The sequence below is a fragment of the Halyomorpha halys genome, unplaced genomic scaffold (assembly GCF_000696795.3).
Source record: "Halyomorpha halys isolate HHAL.00 unplaced genomic scaffold, Hhal_1.1 Scaffold291.1, whole genome shotgun sequence".
NCBI classification, from domain to species: domain Eukaryota; kingdom Metazoa; phylum Arthropoda; class Insecta; order Hemiptera; family Pentatomidae; genus Halyomorpha; species Halyomorpha halys.
Genome location: NW_027109101.1, coordinates 479338 through 497289, shown reverse-complemented (window position 1 = coordinate 497289; position 17952 = coordinate 479338). Strand labels below are relative to the sequence as shown.

The window sequence follows — 17952 nt, the reverse complement described above, 5'->3', positions numbered from 1 at the left end:
CGTTACCTAAGAAGTGGATTATATAGTAAACTCGTTGTTAAATAAAAAAGGGAAAAATAGATATTTCAAACACGATTGGAAGACGACCATCAAAGAAATATATTTTTAAGTATTTTTCGTAAGGAGTGATCATCCCTCTCCAGGAGAATAGCACATACACCCTCCTTCCGAAATATGTTTCCCTTCTTTACACAATGAAAAGTGAATCCATTTATTTTGTACTTCGTTGATGCAGAAGAAATACATTAGTGTTGTTTTCTTGTTCCCAGTTTGAAATTCAATCATATTAAAACCTCACATAAACATGGATCTCCCAAAAACATCGTAATGCCTTGAAAATGCGCCCCTCCCATATAAAATTTTGATGCCTCCTCTCTACTGAACACCCCTGTATTTCTTCCAGAAATTGCTTCAGAAATAATTGTCACAACGATTTATAACCCCAATCAAAAATATTTTCAGATGAATACAAATATATGTAGTCTTAATTAATTCTTTTTAAAATTATTTCTTTGTGGTAATTTACCGGTGATCAAAATGGGAGGATGAAAATAAATTAATAAAGGTATGAGGAAACATACTTGTCCCTGTATATATACCTTTTCATGGTTGGTATTTCAATGGTAATTTCTTTAATGCAAATTATCGTATATGCAAGAGTAATTTAATTGTGTCATAATAAAAATTTAAACGTTTAATTAACTAAAATATAATGGAATACCTTCGTTAAACAAAGTTTTATTAAATAAATAAAAAAATAATGGCTGTACTCCTTTGACAGGTTCGTTCTTGATTAGTAATATTTATCTAATACCCGCCAAAATACTCAACTACCTCTTTGCTTTCACAATCATAACTTGCTCTTATCAACATTTTGACAGATCTATAACTTTCGTTGTTCATGTGAAATAATTAGATTCTTAGAATCTATTTACATTTAAATCTATATAAATTAATCAATGAAAATTTAATTTGCACAACCTGAATTCATTATGTTTTAAATTAAAAGAAAATTGTTGATTTTTAGAAATGAAAAACTTAGTCTCTATTTTATATTACTTGAATTTAATATTTGATGTTGATAATGCCTCTTTAAATAATGAGTTGTATAAGAATTATAACAGTTGACCATTATATGTCCAAGCCAGTGAGTGGTTTTGATCCACTTTATTCTCATTTTAGAAACAGTGCAGTTAAAGAAGTACCTGTTATTAGAATCTTTGGTGTTACCCAGTCAGGTATTTGATTCAACTAACAGTTTATAATATTATATTTCTCGCTTGTAATTTATTGTTCTCAATAGGCGAAAAAGCCTGTGCTCACATACATGGAGCTTTTCCTTACGTGTGCATTCCTCTTACTTGTAAGGAGGGTCTTGCATCATTTGCTTATACCATGGCTGAAGGTTTGGATAGTGCCATCAACAATTCTTTTGGAGGAGGTAGTAGACAACATCATGTTTACAAAATATCTGAATTTTCTGGAATGTAAGACAATTTACTGTTTCTTTCATTAATAATAAAATTAATCGTAGTAATTGTTTGATTAAAAATTCATCTTTTTGTTTGTTAGACCCTTTTATGGTTTTCACTCATCAAAGCAGCAGTTTTTGAAGATTGAGTTTTATCGGCCATCGATAATTAAAAGGGCTATTCAGATTTTACAGACAGGGGGTGTATGTGGCCAGAAATTTCAACCTCATGAAGCTCATCTTTCTTATATCTTGCAATTCTTCATCGATTATAATCTTTATGGAATGAACTTCTTGAAATTGTTGGAGATCGCCCACAGAACGGAACCAAATAATGGTCTGTAATTAAATTGATGAACTGTTTCTTATTATTATTTGAAGTCTTTTTATAAGTTATACTTTTGTTTATTTATTTTTAATGTTACTGGTGTACAAAACAAGCTCAAGTCTTGCTGACTTTAAAACTCACTTACACAGAATGGTATATGTTAGTATAGGCCTGTCCTCCATTGATAAGGATCCTTTTACAGGTTTGAAAATCCCTTTTGATTGAGCAGGAGGTGACATCTGTGTTATATTTAAAACTGTAATAATATTAGTTTAAGTTGGAACATTGAATTTTTGGTTTTCTTGCAGCTGGATCTTGCTTTGTAGAGTTCCATTTTAATTTTATTAAATTTTTTTTCTTATAGTTTATTATTTCCTCTACTGAGTTTACTAATAAATATGTTTGATGATGGGAGATAACAGATAATGGATTATTTATTGTCCAGTTTATTACATGTAATTTCTATTGTTCATTATAATATGAATTAGAATGTTTATTTATTTATTAGCTAAAATATGTTCCTAAACTTCTGTATAGTATGTTGTATGGTGCAGGGATCTGAAAGAAAATGAATTCTTTAAAAGCATTTGATATCGCCATCATCATGGGCATATCCAGAGGGTAATGCCTCTTCCCTCTTGCCTCTCATCACCTGCCTTCCCTTTAGGAAATTATTGAAAATGAAACACTAAAACTTTTTATCATTTTGCTAGTCTGATGTCTTAAAAGTATCGTACAAAGTATTTGATCAAAATTAATTCTTTTTTTTAAACTTCTGTAAGTCTGGATTGGAGATGGCCTCTCTCGGCATCTCCCTGACCCCTTATAACATTTGGTTAGCTATACCATTGCGCATCTTGAGTTTTCTTTCTTTGGATTTTATATTGTTATTTATTCCAACTAGGGCGGAAAGGAGAGGTTATCCTACAAGTTACAACCCTATTCCAGCTATAATGAAGAGATTTAGATTCATTTGACACTAAATAAATTTCTACCAACACAGAACAGATACTAACCAGCACTACTTATATGTTATTTGACTGTAGCATCTTTATTCTTATTTGAATGAACTATTTTAGAATTCAAAATATTGTTTTCAAATTAATTTCAATTGTTGAAATTATGTTATATAAAAAGTACAGTGGACTCTCCTAATCCAGACCATTCCATAGTCCAAACCACACCTTAAAAAGTAAAAATTTAAATTTAATTATTTAATTAATTTAATTTTATATATCAATGGCTTTCTTCACAGTGGTGCTAAGTACATTTTCACTAGCCTTACGAAAATTACAATTAGAGATTCTCTCTTTGAGGAAAATCAAAATTTTTCAATCCACTTTCCTAGAAGAGAGAATTTTAATTGTATGTTTCATAAAGGTGATAGAATTGTACTTAGGACCACTGTGGAGGAAGCCACCAATATGTAGTATGTATATTGATACATTTAATAAAACCTAATATCAACACCTTATGTGCCGAGGCTTAAATAATCTAGTTAAATACACCAACCTTTCTTATAACCTCCTTGATTCCTTTTTTAGAACCCTCGGACTGCGCTTCATTGTTGGAGGAGACTACAATGCTAAGCACCAATGATGGGGATGCCGCACATCCAACTCTCTGGTAACATCCTATCCTGTGTTTTCACCTCCAACCCCTATTCCATTCTCTCTCCCAAAAATCCGACTTATTGGCCTACATCCCTCAAAAAGCGCCCTGATATCCTTGACATATTTATCACCTCCCAGATTTCTCCCTCCCAAGCCATTGTTGAATCCCTGGACGACCTTTCATCAGATCATAGTCCAGTTCTGTTTTTTTTTACATTCAACCTTCGTACTTAAGCCTTCCGCCCCGTGATTGATTACAGGAAGAGTTGACTGGAACAAATTTAAATGTGACCTGGAAACTAAACTAGACTTTAGCATTTGACTGAAGACAAAACAAGACATTGACGAAGCTATTGAAAAACTCACGTCAACAATAAGAACAAGCATGACTGACAATACTTCGACCAATAGAATTAATAACAATAAGCAAAATAACCTGCCACAGCATTTTCGTTTCTTATTAAGGGAAAAACGCAGAGCAAGATCGAAGTGGCACAGGACCAGATTTCCAACTGACAAAACATATTACACCAAATTGACTAACAAACTTAAAGTAGAAATCAGAAAATACAAAATTCAAAATTTAATTAACTTTACTGAGAATCTTACAACTACTGACAAATCATTATGGCGGACCACTAAATTGTTGCTAAATTTTAAAGACTTTAACTATCCTCTTCTCACCGAATCCCAAAGCTGGACCAGAACTGACGAAGAAAAATCAGAAATATTTGGACAACACCTTTCTAAAACGTTTATTCCGCATCCTGATATCCTTAACCCAATTTATCTTGAATGTATTGAATCAGAACTAAATATTCCACTCCAAATGATCCTTCTGCCTAAAGCATTTCATCCATCAGAAATATCCACTATCATTCAGATTACCTAACTGCAAAGCTCCTGGATATGACCTAATAACATCCCATATCCTAAAACTTCTTCCTAGAAAAGCCGTCCTATTCCTCATCTACATATATAACGCCGTTCTCCGTTCCACATATTTCCGTGACCCATGGAAATTATCTATAGTCAAAATGATACCCAAACCCCATAAGCCAGCAGAAACCCATCCTCCTACCGTCCTATCTCTATTACCTATCATGGGCAAAATCCTCGAAAAACTCATTTTGAAACGCTTATACCCTTTCCTTGATTCCAATCATATAATACCAGATCACCAATTTGGATTCCGAACCTCTCATTCCACTATCCAGCAATGTCATTGTGTGGTGGATGTTGTCTCGTCTTCTTTAGAGCGCAGGAGTCTTTTTCGATGTAGAACAGGCTTTTGATCGAGTCTAGCACCCGGGACTGCTTTACAAACTCCGTAAATTCCTACCTCATACATACTTTTTCATTGTTCGTTCCTTTCTCACTGACAGATTATTTAAAATAAACCACAATGGTTCCTATTCATCCCTCTTCTTTCAGTCCGCTGGTGTTCCCCAGGGTAGTATCCTCGGTCCCATCCTCTACACAATCTACACAGCAGACATCCCAACCAATCCTAACACTATCCTCACCACATATGCCGATGACACATGTGTACTCGCTGTTAATAATAAACCTTTAATTAATAATGCATCCCAAACTCTTCAATCCCATATCACAGCCATCGAAGAATGGTGTCGTAATTGGAGGATTCAAATAAATTTCAACAAATCCTATCAAATTACCTTTACCCTACGTTGTAAGCCTACTGACTGCCCTACAGTATACTTCAATAATGTTGCTTTTACCCCTGTTGAACAGATCCGCTACCTTGGACTACATCTGGACAAACGACTAACCTGGAATCCTCACACAAGACTGAAAAGACAGGAAACTGCATGTCGATTTCGACTATTACAGCACTTAAGACAAACGATCCAAACTTCCAATTCATTACTAAAAGACTGATTTACATGACAATTATAAGGCCTATCTGGACATACGGCGTTGAGCTTTGGGGCTCCACTAAACCTTCGAATTCCTCTCGTATCCAATCCTTACAATCCAAAATCCTTCATAAAATCCTAAATGCTCCCTACTGTGTCACAAATAAAATCATCCACCAAGACCTTAATGTTCCCTATGTAACCGATCTAGCCCAAACCAGATATCAATCCTTCCATTATAAACTCCCTAACCACTCAATCCCATTAGTTTCTAATCTTGCTTCCTCTTTTATTCTGGATAATCCTCCGAGGTGTCTGAAAAGAAGATGGCCTCGAGACCTTACATTGTAAAAATGTTTTTAGAGTGCTACCAATGGGTAGTTTCTCTACATGCTTGTACCATACCATTATGATTTTCTCAAATTTATTTGATGTATTTATGTACAGTTGTAAGTATCAATAAATAAATTTTTAAAAAAAAGAAAGTTAAATACACCAACTCCTTTTATTTATAACAATAGTTTTTAAATTATTTGGTTATTTATGAAGTGACTTTTTTTTCCCCCCATTCAGTAATCGCAATTTTGTCTCAAGCCTGAACCGCTCTGGTTTTAATTAGTTTGGATTAACGAGAGTCCACTGTATTTTAAAAATGAGCTTTATTGCATTAGGATTTTAGTCCATTGTTCCTGTGGAAAGTTATCTGTTTGTTTAAATCAGCACAATATGAACTAAATATTTGAATTAAAGTGAATTTAAATTTTTTTCTTACAGAAGTGACCTCTGAGTGCCACCGAGCTGAGTGCCTTAGTAAAACTACAAGTTGTCAAGTTGAATTAGACGCCAAAGCAGAACATATATTGAATAAGCATGAAGCAGAAAGTTAGTTGAGCTGTCATATAAAGCTTATTGTTTTTGATTGTTTGATTAAGCTGATTAATTATTCATTAAAATTTATTGTTTCCTTGAAACTCGCTGTTGAAATAATTGGGTATCAAAATTTCTTGATAAATTTTGATTTTTGTTATTTATGTTAAAAAATAAATAAAATCTATACTGCTATGACTCATGAAGTGTAAGGGGTGCAGTACTTTGTAAGGGAGTACTGTTACTAGACCAACGGTTGTGCAAGGAGGTGATTTGGTCAGAATTACACTCAACCATCAGATTTTTACTCAATTAATGAAGGGCTCCTGAACCCATAGGGCTGTCTCATTATCTGCCACAGCCGGATTTGAATCCAGGTTCTTGGAGTAAGTAGCACAGTTCCTTACCAATGAGCTACTCACTCCCATATCTTTGGTTTTAATGATTTAATTTTCCATTATTTTTTTAATCCTATCTCCTCATATATTTTACCAAACCCATTTTTTTTTTTTTTTTATACCTAATGGAGTGCAATGTATTCTACCTAGATGGAAATAGTCTGAACCCAGGACTTGCATCAATAAGAGAAGAGGAACAGAGGAGGCGAATGGAAGATGGATTAGATCAAACAAGTCTCAGTTTATCCGACAGTAGGAGTTTTGAACCCACTAAATCAGATATTCAGTTTAGGAATCAATTCATCAATGGCATTAAGGTATACTTTAGATGTGGTTTATTGATCATCTCTTAATCTTTGACTTGCTCTAAGTTTATTTTATTTAATTTTTTTTATTATAAAAATCTAAAAATAATTAACATTTTTAAATAACGAAAAAGATGGTCGGGGTTGCAGACAAAAAAGAATAAAAATAGTTAGCAACATTTATTTTCTGATGATTCGCCTCACTTAGTTGAGCTTCACCAGGGCTGTTCAAGTTTAGCTTCAAGCTTTAGAGACTTTTGCTGTGATGGTTTTGATGAAGAGCTAACTATTTTTATTCTTTTTTGACCGCAACCCTGACCATCTTCTTCGTTATTTGAAATTATTTAAATATATAATTCACATTTTTGGTCTCATCTAATAACTCATGAAGTTATGTGAGTTTAGTTGGTCATAAATAAGTTTCATTTATATTTCCTTATGAAATTTACTCGATAAAATTATTTTATAAAACATAGACCATGGTTGTTATAATCTTATATCATTTCGTTATGACATGCAAAAACCCTCACATATTGATTTGGCATCCTAATTGTTTTCAGAGTGTCGGGCTTTCAGAAAATCCATTTTCATTGTGAATCAATTTATACCAATAACTCAATAAAAAAAAGGAATCTGGCTCTTGGTTTTTTTTTTCTGACCTTTCAGATGAAGGATTAGTCAAAGTGAATAACGATAAATGCTTTGTTTACATTCGAAACAGGAAATTTTTTATATGAAGAATCAGGAGTAAAATGGATTATTTAATGTAAGCAATGTTTTTTTAATGACTTCTTTCCTGATTAAATCTGACAAACTAGGGGGAGGATGAAAGGTTATCTACAGGTTCTACACTATTCTTACCAGGGGGGAGGGGGGGGAGGGTCAAGTTTTTCATTTCGTGGGACCCCCACAGGCCCTAGGCCGGATTCGAACCCGTGTTTCTGCAGTCTCAAGCTAGTCAAAGTTGGTTCTTTAACTCCCTTTGCTATGAATTGCCCCACAAGCAATGAATTAATAGATACAAATTTTTGTAACGACCCAGTAATAATTTTTTATTAGATTATTCATGATTTTATTATTAGCATTCCTTTTTTTATCCCAACTTGTGCTACTATTTTATATTGTTGCAGACAATATGTTGGCCATTTTATTTGGTTGTTAGCTATAGTTTTTTAACCACAGTGTTGACTCTTTCAGGAGAGGAAGCAAATGGAAAATGATGGTCTATCACAAACAAGCTCTGTTGGAACACAGCATGTTGCTTGTAAGTTCCTTTTAAGTTACAATTTAGAAACTACTTAGTTTGTTGTTAAGTGTTGTAAACCATAAACAAATTATTTTATTATATTCAACTAATAATAGTTTTTATTCCTGGTTTATTTTTATCGATCATCAGTTTTTGAAATTATATCAAAATTTTATTTGATCCTTGGTTGCAACTTACATCTCAAAAAATTCTAGTACATTTGTTATGACCTTATAGTTTAAAGAACAATTTTAGTTTAATTTTTAAGGTACCACATTTCTTTAGAAAGGAGAAATAAATCTCTTAATTTTATGTAGTTTTAATTTTGTATAATACATTCCATACATCTTGGTTTCAGTTGACAGTGAAGATGCGTCTGTGCTGAAAGTATTGTTCGACAGGTTAGTGGCTGATAACGAGGTCCCAGATGAAGATTCTATCCTTGGCTCTTGGTCACCACATAATGAAGACAATGATAAAGCTATGTTTGAAGAAATAGGTCATAAAGAAGTTGAAGATGATCTTTCCCAACCATTCGTTTCATTTATCGAGCTTTCTGATTCAGAAGATGAAGTTATTCCAACAAACCAAGTGTAAGCTATTTCATTAACATTATATTCATAAATTATGTGGCTTTATTAGTTTCAATTTGAAGTACTGGTTTGTTTAGTTTTAATTCTTATATTTTTCCTTTCTCTTACCTATATATGAAATATACAGTAAGGGAAAATATCGTGATTGTCGCGATATCACATTGATCATTATGAAAATTTCGAATTCCAATTTTTGGTGGAAATACACGATTTTATTCTCATCACTATGAAGTACTAATTAAAATATCTGTAGTCTTATACAATGATATTAATATATATCATTATTACTCGCTTAATAGCGAGATCAAGTGAAACAATTTAAGGATATAATTAAGTTTAGAAAATAATAATTTATTTCTTTTAAATTTAAGTTATTAAATTTTTATGTTTCACTGTATATTTTTAATTTTTCATTTACTTTGTTCATTTATATTTACATCATTTAAGTGTTTATCTTTTTCTAGTCCTCTAGGAGCCCTGCAACATTGGGCGAAGTGTTGGCTCATAATAAATAGTTTGATGTCTATTTAAGTTTTTCTTTGACCGGGCCATCTTCCTTTTATAATTTATTTTTATTTGAATTTTAATAGAAGATATTACATCCTGTTCTCTTAAATTCAATATAGTGGGGACCTAATAATACTTTAAATAAATCACTGATAGATATTACTACATTCTTCAATCAGAACAACTCTTAATCCTCAAGTGATTCTTGTAAAGTTGAAAACCCCTTTATTCCTCTTTGGTAATATATCCTTGTATTTATACTGGACCACGTGTTAACTAAAATCTTTAAGGTTGACTCTATTTTTAATTAATTTCTCCAAGTATGTATCTTTTTACTTGTGTATTTATTCTAATTATAGTTCTTTACATAATACTAAATTATGTTCAAACTGTCTAACTCAACATCTAACAACTTTAAATAGAAAGGGCCTTAGAAATGTATCCTAAGCCCTACAATTCTTCAATACCTTAGTTTTAGTTATTCAACCAGACCACCTCTTCCTCATATAGTGGTCTGAGAAAAAATCATTTCTGCTCCTTGGAATATTATAAATGTCACATTATTGTATGTTTAATTCCAATATCAAAGTTATTTGTATTTGTATTATTTGTATGTACATTTTTATTGATTAATCAGTTTTACCATATTGTTTATATGTTGTAAAAGAAATGTCAAAGTTGAAAGAAACTCATCCTCGAGTGGTGATGAGTGGCAGCCATTGTATGTTGACGGTAATGCTGATGACCCAACCACAGATGGGCCTGTTACTAGACGGCAGAGAACAGCTAATCAGAAAAGCAGATATAGACCGCTTGACGTAAAGCTGTATAAATCACCAAGGAAAGAAGGTATTAAAATTTCAATGGTAAGTAAGAACCTTTATCTATATATTGTGTATATTCCTTATAAATACATTTTTCCAGTTACCAAGAAGAAAATTTCAAGTCCAGAAATATTTCGTGCTCTTGAGCAAAATACATCGGAATTGCGAAAAATTAAGAGTCCCAGAAACAACAAAACTCAATCTGATCTTTCCAATACATGTAGTTCAACATCATTTAATGTTGACAGCACATTCACTGTAAAAGGTTTATCTGTTATAGTATTATTTTTCTGTCAAGTATTATTTTTCATGCTGAATTTATTTGATTTTATGCTAATTTTTCATTTTTTTTTTATTCAGAGGAAGGAAGGATTACTAGACTCAGAGCTAGGTAACTGTTTACATTAGTTCAATTTACTTAAATATAATGATAAATATATATATATGAGAAGATGGTTGGGGTGCATTCAGTAAAGAACACAAATAAATAAAAACTTATTTAGTAGTGTATTTCGGCCAGAATTTCAGTCTTTCATCAGGGCTAAGAACAAAAAACAAGATTGTTTAAATAAATAAAATTTTATCCATTTTTATTCCATTTATAAGCCTGATGTTTCAGCCATCCTCAAGAACAATCTTAACAATTGTATTAAGATTGTTCTTGAGGATGGCCGAATCGGCCGAAACGTCGGACTTATAATTGGAATAAAAATGTTTTGAGACTAAAATGGATGAAATTTTATTTTTTTAACCAATACTAACCAGTCTCAAGAAAGTGTTAAGATTATTAATAAAAAAAAAAACAAGATAGCAATCATAATGAATAAGGGGGATTACAGAATGATTAGAAAATAAAAATAATAACCAAGAACATAGATACATAAATAATGTTGAGAGAAAATGTATAGTCTAAGTATTATGAGAAGATAACGGCTATTTGAGAATAAGTAATATTAAAATTAAGAAAGAGGAAAGAAGAAATAAATAAAATATATATGAAAATCTAGTTAGTATTTATATCTATGAAATTCTATTTATTTAAAATTAAAGTTATGAAAAAAGTGGGAAATAAACGTAAATATGTAAATGAAATAACAGGTTAAGCAAAAACTTATTAGAATGACCGCACCTCCAATCAATTCTCCTCACTTATACCTAAATATAGGATGTATTTTGTAATTGTAGTGTATATCTTATTGATCATTTATCTTTCTATATTTTAATTGGAAGTATTGCATTTATTTAGGAGAAATTTGTTTAATACAAGTAAGACAAATGACAAAGAAGCTAACACTACGGCTGTAAAGAAAGTTCTGTTCGAAGTCAATGATGATACTCAACAATCTGCCTCCAAAAAAAGATGTAATGGTCTGTATGCCTTCTTTATCTGTTAAGTTGGATGTGATGAGAGTAGACTTGTAACTTACAAAATGATGGTTCTTTTAGATCTTAGTAATAAGAAGATCAGTACAAGGAAAAAGGTATCAAATAGGAATAGTGTCTCAACCAGTACTGTGTCTGTCTTATCCAATCGCAGTGTTGAGGAAAATATCCCTACCGAAGAACCTAATCAGTGTTCTAACTCTTCCGACCTGCCATCTGTTGGTGTGTATATTAAATATACAGCTCCATTTTACTTCTTGATATTGTCTTGACTTGTATGTTTTACTTTTTAGGGACAAATAAAGAATTAAAAATATTGGAGAACTCATCGAATGTTATTACAGACTCAGAAGGATCTTTGTCACCAATTCCTTCTGGAACAGCAAGTACCATCGATCCATTGACCAACCAGACAATAACTACTGGCCATATTAGCTGTGACAGTAATGACAGTTGCACTACCGTTCTTTGGAGCGATATCAATGCTACTCAGAATAGTATCGCTAGTTTTTATGGTGACACAACGATGGCTGCTGTTGGTGATACCGATTATAGGATTCTGACTCCTGCAGTGGATGCACCATCTTCTTCTGAAGTTGAGGAAACAATGACTATGTTTAATATTGATAAAGCCAAACCAATAGAACCATTTTACAGTGATCCTTGTGATGGTACTTCGTCCAAGGAGATAGGATTCACCATAGTATCTCTTAAGAGCAAATTCCCTCCTTATCTAGAAGAGTTCACTGGTGACTTTGGCAATGTATTGGACAGGTTCGCAACGTACTCCAATGGAGAGATGTCCTCTAGCCATTCTGTCATTCTTCAACCTGCAATAGATCCTCCTCTACCCAGTGAGATTCTTTCGATCTGTGATGATAAGTGTGAGTCGGTAGACAGCAGTATCATACCTTTGACTGCTGAGGATGAGTCATCTAGCGAAATTATGGACTCTCAGGGCTCTCCTAAGCCAAGAAACAGACGTCTTACTCAGGTTTGTATCAATATTTTTTCATCATATTTATGTTTATTGCGAAATATTGGTAACTATTATTGGTCTGCAGGTAATGAGAGAAAAGAGGCAGAGCGGAGAGATTGATCTTGCTACTCCAAACAACTCTGGTCAATTCAAAATGGAGTTCCAGAACCTTCAGGAGGTTCATATGTCAAGCTTGGTTAGTAATAACAGCGTAATTTGTATCAGTTCCTAAATATTTTTAAAAGTGTGATATATCTTATTTAAAAGAATTACTTTGAAAATTACTATTGAGGTGTTTAGAAGAGTAGCGACTTGTAATAAATCATTAAAAAATGTCTTCATTTAATTTCATAGAATTTTTACAATAAATTATTGAATGCTTTGTTGATTCAGACTGACAATAAGTTCTAAAAGGTGAATAGTTAAGAGTTTTTTTTTTTACAAATATCTGTGGTTATCTTTGAATTTTCATTTTGTAAATGCCATTTGAAAAGATGGATTTTCATTCTTGGAAACATAAATAAATGTTATAAAATGAACATGTTGAGTTATATCCAATATGCTGCACCTATTTCGGCCTGGAAGCACATAGAGCAATTGGAAAATATACAAGCGACTACTGTGTTCGCTACGAAACACCCCACACTTTATGGTAAGACTAGAAGTGGCATCCATTCCTGTATTATATCACATTTTAAAGCAAACTTTGTCCTGGTTACTAAAAATTCTGAACATGAGTTGTACTCGCTTCATCAAACAATGTTATTTATTGCTAGACAGCAACAACTGTTTAAGTTTATAATATAATTGGGTAACACAGATAAAAAAACTATTGGTCTATTGGAGAGCTTCGGAATGTCAGACCTGATACTATTCATTGATCCGTTAAGTATCAAAAATAGAATTGGGGAGATCTTAGACAGGAAATTTGTCAAGGATAAAGACCTCCTGTTATTATAAGAATCAACTTATAACCCTTATGGTAGGGTCTTCATTAAAACGGACACTCCTCAAAGCTACTTTAAAATCAGTTGCCCCATAGCTCACCTGAGAATAATTGCCCAACTGCGGCTCTCTGGTAAAAATGCAATTACTCTAAGTATCAGTCCACACAAATATATTTTGGACCCACAGAAGTTATGTCCAGCTTGTGATGGAACGGCACGGGAGGATTGTTTTCATTTCTTAACAAACTGCCCCGCACATCATGAGAACTGAGTCCGATACATGCTGAAACTAAGCCACATTGACCAAAACCAACTATATAAATTTTTGTCTGTATCCTCACTATTAAATCTTAAACTTCTTTTTATTTATGTGACACAAAGCCTTATGCTTAGAGCAGGATACCTATCTTCACAATAAGATGTATTGTTTTTGTTTCTTTTATTTAATCAAGTAAATAATGTCATTTTGTTTGTTGTACATAAGTAATGTTGTTTTTGTCTTAGATTTAATTTTTTCAAATCAAAAATTGGTACTATATAAATTAGTACTAAGACCCATCTTAACTTATGCCTGCCCCATATGGAGCTTTACTAGTTCAACCAACATAAAAAAAAAAATATATATATATAAGTATTCCAGAACAAATTAAAACAGAGTAATTATGTAAAATATAATTATTATCCAGAGAATAGTATTGTATAAGGGAGACTATGGTAAATATTGTACGTACATTATCTATTTATGCAATAAAAAAGTGTAGATAAAAAAAATCATTTTAGACCATGCCTAATAAAAAAATATTAATAAGATGTGAAATTAAAAATATTTCTTTTCTAAAATTTAAATAATTTAATAAATAGTGACTTCTTAAAGCTTGGAAGAAAAAAAATCTAAGCAGGAGTTTTGTGTTTGGTCAATATAATAAACTTGCACTGCTTGATACTGATCTAATAATAGCAAACTTTAGCTTTTGTTATAAAAGAGAAATAAGTTTTAAAAATAGTAAATATTCTGGATTTTAAAATAAAGTATTTTCTGGGTTACAGTACAGGTATACTACACTGATGGTGCTCGAAATCCATGTAGGTACGAGGGGCGAGCTCTGTCCAGACCCTGAGTATGATGCTGTGCAGGCTATTTTCTACTTGGTGATGAATGATGTCCCCCCGGACAGTGATTTGCCCACTCGTTTAGTTGGTAAGTTTTTTTGAGATTATTCCTGATTTTCTTATACTACTATAAGGCTAACTACTTATGCTTTAAGTAGCTATACGGTAGGTGCTGATTTTTCTTCCTAGTTCACTCTCTCACTCAACTATTAATCCTCTTTTTTTGCTGACTCAAGATAACTACTACTAATACTACTAGCATCACTATACTATCCGGTGTCGAATAGTGGCCTCCTCCAGCAGCTTCCACCAATTGCCTCAATTCCTTGCAACCACCATCCAATTCTGAAGCCCCAGCATATTTGTTGCATCAGCAGCAACACCATCAGCCCATCGCAGCTTTGGTCTTCCTCTTCTGGTATCATGGAGTGGCTCCATCAGTATTCGTAGTCTTGGTGGATCCTCATTGCTCATCCTTACAATGTGTCCTGCCCATCTCCTATTGCCGTCTTGCAATTTTCATCATTTGAACTATATCAGACTCCTTAAACATGGTGTACAGTTCCTGGTTTTTCCTCCTTTTCCACTCTCTTCCAATGAGAACAACACCAAGACAATGCTTCGATTATCTGGAAAGAGCTCTACTACCGCATTGCCATACAAAAATAGCACATATTTGCTGCTATGATCCTAGGCTGAACCTCTTGTTCAGGTGCATTGTCTTTAGCTACTAATGAGCGAATATATACAAAAACATTAGCCTTCTCAAATTGGTATTCCCCTAAGGTCGGTCACCTCCTCTCCAGGCCTAGGCACCTCTCCCATGACCATATATTTTGTTTTTTTAGCATTGACTTTCTAGCCAAGTCTTCTGCCAGGACCCACCAGAGTAAGGAAAGCATCCGATACAGCCTGAAAGGAACGTCCTATGATATCTATATCATCCACGTATGCAAGGAGCTGTACAGATCTATTAAAGATGTTGCCATTGGTCTGGATCCCAACATCTCTCACTGCTTTCTCGAGTGCAAGATTAAAGAGAAGGCAGGCTAAGGCATCTCCCTGGCGTAATCCCTTTATTGAGGGGAATTTCTCCAATCTCTCTTCACCGATCTGAACCATGCAGCTTACGTTGTTCATTGTTAGCCTCATGAGGCTTCTGAGCTTGCTAGGGATCTTAAAATACTTTAGAGCCTCATACAATTCTTCCCTATTCATGCTATCATAAGCTGCTCTAATTGATGAAGTAGTGGTGAGTTTTAATCTTGAATTCCCTTCCTCTCTCGAGAATCATCCTGAGGCAGAATATCTAATCAGTCGTGGACCTGCCTTTTCTGAATCCGCACTGGTATTGGCCGAGCGCCCTCTCCGCATAGGGTAGCAAACGTTTGAAGAGGATGTTTGACAGGACTTTGTATCTGGCAGACAGGAGGGAGATTCCTCTGTAGTAGATCACCCTAGTAGAGCAATTTAGTTGATCACCCTTCTTAAATATAGGACAGATGAATGACTTGGTCCATGGGTCCGGTAGAACTTCATCTGTCCAAACGGTGATGAGGAGATCCTGCATATCCTTCAGTTTGTTCCTACCCCTCTTGATGAGTTCTGTAGAGAATCCATCAGTACCCGGAGCCTTGTTACATCTCAATCGGTTAATGGTATCAAGGATCTCATCTTCGAAAGGTGGCTCTTCATCTGTTTCATTCTCCCTGTGTTCTTCATCTTCTTTCCCTAATTCCTCACCGAGTTTCAAATAAAGGTTTCAAAATAGTAACAAAAACTATTGTTAACCAATGTTTTGCCCCACTTTACAGGACTTCGTCAGGGCTGATAAGAGCGACGTTCTGATGCCAACAATATAAATAGTTTTTTGCTACTATTTTGAAACCTTTATTGAAAGTCAATCGGACTATCTTCCTCCAATCTACTTCATACGGTCAACTATTTTCTTCCAATATTTTAAAATTATATTAAATTATGTTGACATTAAAATGTATCAACTTGTTAAAGAATGGGTTATTACATTAATTTTTAAATGTAAAGGCTAATCTCTTTGTGTAGGTGCTGTTATAGTTTCTGATACAGCTTGCAATGGTATTCCCTATGATTGTAATATGAAAATGGTAGGAAGTGAAAAGGAGCTCTTTACAAGCCTCCTGGACTTGGTCAACTGTCACGATCCTGATATTATTGCTGGTTATGAGGTGAGATGTATAATCATCTTGTATGTTTATTGTCCATGTTGACAAGAAGATTTATAATTAAATATTTATTTTAAGAGGTGTCCAAGAATTATTTAATGAAAGTCACCAGGAAAAACATTATGAGGTGTAAATAGTTGACTGTAGATCAATATGAGGAGAAGACTGTTAGGTGTGCGGTCAGCAAAAAATACTCAAACAAGCGAAGCTTATTTATTTGTGCAAAAATTTCAACACAAATTTTAGTTCTTTATCAGGGCTGAAAAACAAAACAGATAAATACCTTAATTCTGAGAAAAAAAAAATGAATAAAAAAAAGAGTAATAAACATACTTCGAAATATACTTTACAATAAATTAAGTAGACAGTAGTAGATTGATACTAATAGAAAATAAAATATAATAATAAAACTAAATTATAAAATATTTTTAAAAGAAGACAGTGTTCTAGTAATTATAGAAATTAACATGATGAAAAGCGGAAGAAAAATTTAATTTATGAGTAATAGAATAAACATAATAAAAAATGTAATTAATGTTTAAAGACAATGAGAATAAAATAAAATAACATAACAAAATGAAAGAAAACGGGATATATGATACAATAGATAAAAGGTACACAGTAATATAGATGAGTAAAAATTAATAAGAAAAAAATATATACAGTGTCCAGAGAAGTGAATAAGGTGTATATAAAATTTGCTGGAATTGTCAAATACTGATATTAGATGATATTATGACTTCTTTTTAAAATATGTTTATTAATGGTAAGTTAAAATTTTATATCTGTAAATGATTCAACATTCTTGTAGATAGAAATGCAGTCATGGGGTTACCTGATTCAGCGTGGCTATTCCCTTGGTTTCAACTTACTTGTAGATCTTTCCAGGGTAAAAATCCAGAAGACTGGACAAGCTCCCCCGCAGCCCTCGGGGCAGACGCTAGAGAATGATTACAACCTCCGGCTCCCCGGCAGGATAGTTCTCAATGTATGGAGAATAATGAGGCATGAGGTGAACTTTTTTAAATTTATCTTAACAGCTTAAGTTAAAAGAAGATGTATTATATGAAGTAATGCTTTCTTGATTTTTGACATATTTAAAATTAACAATGCAGTTTTATCTCTCTTGTGCCTGACTTTTTTAATCTTTAGGATATTTTGTTGAATTTCAGTTTGAGAATGATTGAAAATCACTGCTTTATATATTATTAAAAATAAATTAATGAAAATTTTCAACATTGCCAAGGATAAGGAATTTTTCCAAAGAATAAGGAAATCCCAAGTGGGAAAACCCGTGTAT

At 33.1% G+C, this 17952-nt stretch overlaps 1 protein-coding gene across 4 annotated transcripts in view; it reads left to right on the top strand.

The window, feature by feature from the left end:
• The first annotated feature begins 896 nt into the window (after positions 1-896).
• The window catches only part of DNApol-zeta (DNA polymerase zeta catalytic subunit), a 29382-nt gene continuing 12326 nt past the window's right edge, over positions 897-17952 (top strand). For 3 of the 4 annotated variants that reach the window (XM_014420767.2, XM_014420769.2, XM_014420770.2), the window contains exons 1-17: positions 897-1238; positions 1304-1487; positions 1573-1808; positions 6067-6174; positions 6708-6874; positions 8060-8126; positions 8467-8701; positions 9876-10057; positions 10133-10297; positions 10393-10423; positions 11279-11400; positions 11479-11637; positions 11709-12409; positions 12480-12590; positions 14389-14539; positions 16513-16655; positions 17464-17664. In XM_014420767.2, coding sequence (XP_014276253.1) covers positions 1100-1238; positions 1304-1487; positions 1573-1808; positions 6067-6174; positions 6708-6874; positions 8060-8126; positions 8467-8701; positions 9876-10057; positions 10133-10297; positions 10393-10423; positions 11279-11400; positions 11479-11637; positions 11709-12409; positions 12480-12590; positions 14389-14539; positions 16513-16655; positions 17464-17664 — 3102 coding nt within the window. In that variant the 5' untranslated portion in view covers positions 897-1099. The remainder of the gene's footprint in view (positions 1239-1303; positions 1488-1572; positions 1809-6066; positions 6175-6707; positions 6875-8059; positions 8127-8466; positions 8702-9875; positions 10058-10132; positions 10298-10392; positions 10424-11278; positions 11401-11478; positions 11638-11708; positions 12410-12479; positions 12591-14388; positions 14540-16512; positions 16656-17463; positions 17665-17952) is intronic. The other variant, XM_067047321.1, reaches the window with a different exon arrangement.